General features: G+C 41.6%; 1 protein-coding gene across 2 annotated transcripts in view; it reads left to right on the forward strand.

Moving 5' to 3' along the window:
- The window catches only part of sgip1a (SH3GL interacting endocytic adaptor 1a), a 111,258-nt gene extending 105,498 nt beyond the window's left edge, over positions 1–5,760 (forward strand). For both annotated transcript variants that reach the window (XM_063201820.1, XM_063201821.1), the window contains 6 exons: positions 1,341–1,496; positions 2,242–2,374; positions 3,075–3,277; positions 3,463–3,527; positions 3,835–3,999; positions 4,486–5,760. In XM_063201820.1, coding sequence (XP_063057890.1) covers positions 1,341–1,496; positions 2,242–2,374; positions 3,075–3,277; positions 3,463–3,527; positions 3,835–3,999; positions 4,486–4,505 — 742 coding nt within the window. In that variant the 3' untranslated portion in view covers positions 4,506–5,760. The remainder of the gene's footprint in view (positions 1–1,340; positions 1,497–2,241; positions 2,375–3,074; positions 3,278–3,462; positions 3,528–3,834; positions 4,000–4,485) is intronic.
- The last annotated feature ends 240 nt before the right edge of the window (positions 5,761–6,000 follow it).

Raw genomic sequence — 6,000 nt, forward strand, 5'->3', positions numbered from 1 at the left:
ACTGTGAAGAGCAAGATAAACTATTTGCCAGATACACGGGATGTTAGGCTAAAATGCATTAAAATGTAGGACATTGCATCTAAGAAAAGCATTTTTTTTTTCTGGGGGAGGACCCCCTGCCTGAATGAAGTGTCTCATATCTTCCCTGTTGACATTTGGCATCCCTAGGTGTAGGGCAGACTATGCAAAACAAAGTAGCCTCTCAGATGGGCCCGCCGGCGACCCCGTTGCCTTTGCCATGCCAAGTTGTTGCGCCGTGAATTGCCGCGCCGCGATAAGTTGCTACTCAATTTTTTTTTTAAAGGTTGGCAGGTATGATAGTGGCGTATTCATTGATTTTGGGAACACGCTGCCTTGTGCTTCTTTTATATACAGCCTATAATGCATTCATAGCCTCTCCCGCACTTCCCACACAAAAGCTAATTTATGCTAGGTCACGGTGAGAAGGGCAATTGACTGCCAAACCTGGACACAATTGTAGTAGGATTCCCCACACCAGGAGTTCATGGTCGCTCACAACAGCTGTGTGCACCACAGGAAACTCCACCTTGTCCCTGTTGTGTGGACTCTTATCTCATTGCGTAACTATGGACAATTAAGAAAATCAATGGATGCACTATCTTTTTGCATGTAGGGAGTTATTGTCATTTCACTTCCAGCTAGGCTTCAAGGATAGGGTAGTATGTGATTCATACATTTGACTGTTATTTACTCTTAGATGAGACGCTTGCATTTAACAATGAGGTGACATAAATGCCATTTACGGTCTCAGTTGATTTCTGAGAACATGCAAAAGCACACATTGTGCAATACTTGAGACACATTTTTTGTATTTATAGATAGACAGTAATAGTGATTCTTTAAATAGTTATCACACTAATTCTTGCATGTAAATGATTATTAATGGGATAGTGTAAATGCTGTGCAGAACACAAATGGCGTTTTTATCAGTATATTTGTTTTCCATGATATTTATTGCACTCCTGTACAGAAACCAAGAATGCTGTGTGGATGTGGTGGTATTAACAACACTGTGGTACTGTGGCTGTTTGTTTCGCCCTGCAAACTTGTGCATGTTTGTTTAATCATAAATAGATGCTGATTAGGCAGCAATTTCGGAATACTGAAGATGCTCATTCTAAACAGTTGACATCACACAATTCTTTTAAGTCGTGATTCTTTTTTTATATTGGTTTGTTTTCATTTAAAAGCTGAAAAAGTCTGTAACTTGTTCAAAATGGTACACATAAGTGAGTATAACAGTAAGTGCAAATCCCTGTGGCTGTGTAGTTGTGGTGGCATTAACTCCACTGTGGTGTTATGTGGTCTGTCTCCGTCAGGTGTGTAGTGAAGGTGACGGGGGAGATGGTGCTGTCCTTCCCGGCAGGAATCACCCGGCACTTTTCCAACAACCCCTCACCTGCCGTCTTAACCTTCAGCATCACCAACTACAGCCGCCTGGAGCACGTCCTGCCCAACCCCCAGCTGCTGTGCTGGTAAAGCCGCCACCACCACCACACTCAGAGCTTACCCATGCTGCACCTCCTCCTCCACACACACACACACACACACGCGCACGCACGCACACATACACACACACCTTCGTCCTATGCACACATCCAGGCCAGTAGATTTGGAAACGCATTCTCTGACATGGTCTTCATAAGGGTGTCGATGCCATGTAAACGTCAAAAACAATGACATGTGTCATTTGGTCTTTACAATGCCATGAAACCAAAAAAATGTAAACCACGTTAAGAAAGTGTTACCCTAGTTTTGTTTTTTGTCTTTTTTTTTCAAACAGAGCGTAGCTATCAGCTCATGCGTCGTGTAACCCGACACTTTCACCTTAAACATATCTGTCCTATTTGCTCAGTGTGTTTAATCACCCGTGACATTCGTGTAATATGTAATATGTCCGTGGCATTCTGTAGTATCTCATGAATCTAGCTTACATATGCATTACAGAACATATAAAGATTTTGCAGAAACATGACATAACACATCAGCAGCTGTCACTTTTAACAGAGCCATGTGAAACCTTTGGTATTTGCCATCACTGTCAGATAGCTTTCATCGGTTACCAGTAAAGTGATATTGGCTCAGGCACATTATTGTAATAGGAACATCTCCATTATTTAACATCCATGTATATGAGGAATATAACATGCCCATATTTGAATGTGACATCCCCGTATTGTTAATGTAACGTCCCGATTGTAACCTGTCTCTCATGACCAGTGACACAACCCAGTCCAACCCCAACTCCAAGGAGTTCTGGGTGAACATGCCAAACCTGATGACGCACCTGAAGAAGGTGGCCGAGCAGAAGCCCCAGGCCACCTACTACAACGTGGACATGCTCAAGTACCAGGTCAGCCATTACATTACTCTACACTACATAGACTAGCCTGACAGGCCAGACCATTCATTTTGAATTACTTTCTTAATACACAAATGGTCTGATTTACGTTTCTCTGGTGGTCGACTGAACATCCTCCCCAGACAGGCGGTGTTACCGGCCAATAAGCGAATGCACTTGGGAGCATAATAACATACGTCATGAACATCAACTGTCTTCGATTGGTCAGAGCTCATTTCAAACAGGGCATTGAGGATCCAGACCAAAAATGAATTATGAAGTAATTCATGTGGTCTGGTAAAACCAGGCCATGCATAAACATGACATGACATGACATGACATGACATGACGTTACACTTGTTCAAATTGACATGGGTCTTGCAAACACCAGCTTACCATCACCTCAACCTTGTTCAGGAAATGGACAGCACTGCAGGCAGCTGAACATTCTCTACATAAACAACTCCTCAGAACCAATATAAACGGCAGTAGATTGTACAGATTGCTACTCTACAGTATATATTTACAATAGTTTCATGTGTACACTACCGTAAAATTAGGCCAGGAAATGAAAAGTGATGTGGTTGAGTGAAATTCATACTACATATGCAGCCATTCTAATACAGGTTTACTTCTGGTATGCTGAATAGGACAAATATGTGGGGCTAAGATGAGCAATCAGAAAAATGTACAAGTGTGTGTGTTCTATCAGGTGTCTGCACACGGTGTGCAGTCGATTCCTCTGAGCTTGGCTACTAATTGGCGCTGCGAGCCGGGCAGCACAGACATCCGGATCGACTACAAATACAACGGAGACGCCATGACCACTCCCGTGGCCCTCAACAACGTGCAGTTCCTCGTGCCGGTGGACGGAGGGGTCAGCAAGCTCCAAGCAGTGCTTCCCCCCGCAGCCTGGTAAGGACTTTGTGTATTCGATAACTGTTTGAGCCGCTCTTTGAAATGACTTGACACTTTTTGGTCTTCTTTGGTTTTACAATGGCAGCTATGTCCATAGTGAATGTCATCTGTGCATTGCAACTGGTTTACAGGGGTTATGACATTTCAAGGATAAAATCCTCTTTCATTTTCTTTTTTTTCAGGAATGCAGAGCAACAGAGAATTCTATGGAAAATTCCAGACATTTCTCTGAAGTCTGAAAATGGAGGTAAATGGCAAACATATTCAAATTTATTTGGGGTTTTTTCACAAATGCATGGTCTGTATCCCGTCACTGAACACATTCTTCCTACTTCAGTCAGCAGCACCCTCTTGTGTCTGAAGACAGTATTGTTGTTTTCTTATTTCCTAGTACACACACACACACACACACACACACACACACACACACACACACACACACACACACACACACACACACACACACACACACACAGACACACACACACTGCACAAACATACTCTTAACATATTTACCTATTTCTCTCTCTCTCTCCATCCATGTGTCCCCTCAGGCGTTGGCTCGCTGCTTGCCCGGTTCCAGCTGTCGGGAGGCCCCACTAAGCCGGCACCGCTGGCCGTGCAGTTCACCAGCGAGGGCAGCAACCTGTCAGGCTGCGACATCAAGCTGGTGGGGCCCGGATACCGCTTCTCACTCATCAAGAAGAGGTTTGCAGCAGGTATGCTAGCCAGCAACTGGTCACTACAGATCTTGTATAACAGTGATATGCATTTACTACTCTGTTGAGAATGATGAGCTGGACAGGTACACTGCCATTTGGAAAGAAGACTGCAGCCACATGCTTTTTAAAAGCCCAATATTTTCTACATATAAAGTAAACAAAATATTTCAGGTGCACACAAGAAACCCTACAGTGTTTTTTTGATCATGTATGTCATTTTAAAGGCTCTGTAGAAATGGACAAGAATTCAGGCCCCAGATTGGACCTGAGCTAATTACACAAATTAAATATCCACCTGTTCCTGCTAGTTCATGAGACCTGTTCATTATAGTTACATTATTTCTGTAGTCATCTATAGTAGTCATCTGTACGAAGACTCCAGGCAGGACTATTGTTTGTAAGATGTCAACAAACCTGTCTGACATAGTAAGACTTTGTCCTTTTATTTGACCAGTATAAACAATATGTTTGTGTTTTTTTCAGGGAAATACTTGGCTGATTAACCAACACTACTGATCAAGACGAAGAGAATTCATTTCTCTGGACTGAATATAACTTAACAAAAAGAAGAAAAAAAGGAAAAGAAAAATGACCACGACAACAAACACTTACACACACACCCAAGGACAAGACAAAAGACGTACCCAACGCTACACTGTAAGAAAATCCCTTTCTATACATACAGGAAAAAAATATATTGACAGAGAAACTGGACAATTCTACGGTGTTGTATAACTTGCATATAGACTTGTTGGCCGTTTTAGGGTGTACTACTTGTATTTGTAAAACTGTATTAATTTCAGAAGACATCCATATTTGAGGAGTTTAGACCCTCTCTCTTTCTCTCTCTAGTTTTCTCCCCTCCTTGGCAGTTAGACTCTGTGTTCTGTCAGACGTGTAGTGTTTCTCCGACCCACTCTTCCTGTAGCTGCCTGACCATTCGCACAGCTCTCGCACAGCGCGCCGGTCATCCACTTAAGACATTCAGCCGCACAGGCCGGCAGTTCACAAGATATTTCTTGTGATATTTCTTTATTTTTGCTCATCACTGTGAGAATACTCCAATCGGCTACCACAGAGAGGAATGCTGTCCCCATCCGTGACAATGTCATGCATAATCAGGACGGCAACGCTTCTAAAGCAGTCAGCACTATTATGGATTGAACAGAACTATGCTGCTAAAGAAGTGTCTGTCTGATGGCGTTCAGTTTTGAGTGCAGTGTTCAGCCTCACTGAACAATCTCGGATAGGCAAGTGTGGAAACCATGCACTTTGGTTACTTTGTAACTCATACATGTTGGTGTTTAAGGGACATTTGTTGGTCTCATAAATATAATGAGATAAGAAGCAAAAAGAGAATTTGAGATAGTTGTAATGGTAGGGGTGGATGGTTTGTGCTTGTGTCCACTTCCATGATGAGTTTTCATGTAATCACTTGTGCACATTGCTCCCTCGTGAGGAGCTGAGCTGAACTGCGTCCACGGGCAGCTACAGTGATGAGCAAAAGTCCTGCTTGCAATATTAACAAAAAGAGAGAAAAGAAACTCACATTTTCCCATGAAAACGTTCTGTGTCATTTTAAATTTACAAAAAATGTATATCTTAAAGGGCGTTTGGTGTTTTTGTTGTATTGTTAAATAGCCTTTTTCTGTTGTTCCTGAAACAGCAGTGTTAGACTTCAGAGTACATGACAGCATTCTATTTTTATTTATTGATGATTATAATTTCTTGTAAAAATAAATAAATATGTGAGCTGTATATGAATAGACTTTGAATGGTATCCAGGATATAGGGTCCTTAAAGTTATAAATAACTGAGTTTTTTTGTTATCTGTGTAGTTGGGTAAACTGTGTACAGTGTAATGCTGAGCTATAATTTGTAACTTTATTTCAGATATAATTTTTTAACTCAAGTGCAACAGAAGATTCGAGCTATATATATATATATATATATAAATGAAAATAAATAAATAAATAAATATATATATATGGGTGGGGG

This window comes from Engraulis encrasicolus, chromosome 6, assembly GCF_034702125.1.
Source record: "Engraulis encrasicolus isolate BLACKSEA-1 chromosome 6, IST_EnEncr_1.0, whole genome shotgun sequence".
Taxonomy (NCBI): Eukaryota; Metazoa; Chordata; class Actinopteri; order Clupeiformes; family Engraulidae; genus Engraulis; species Engraulis encrasicolus.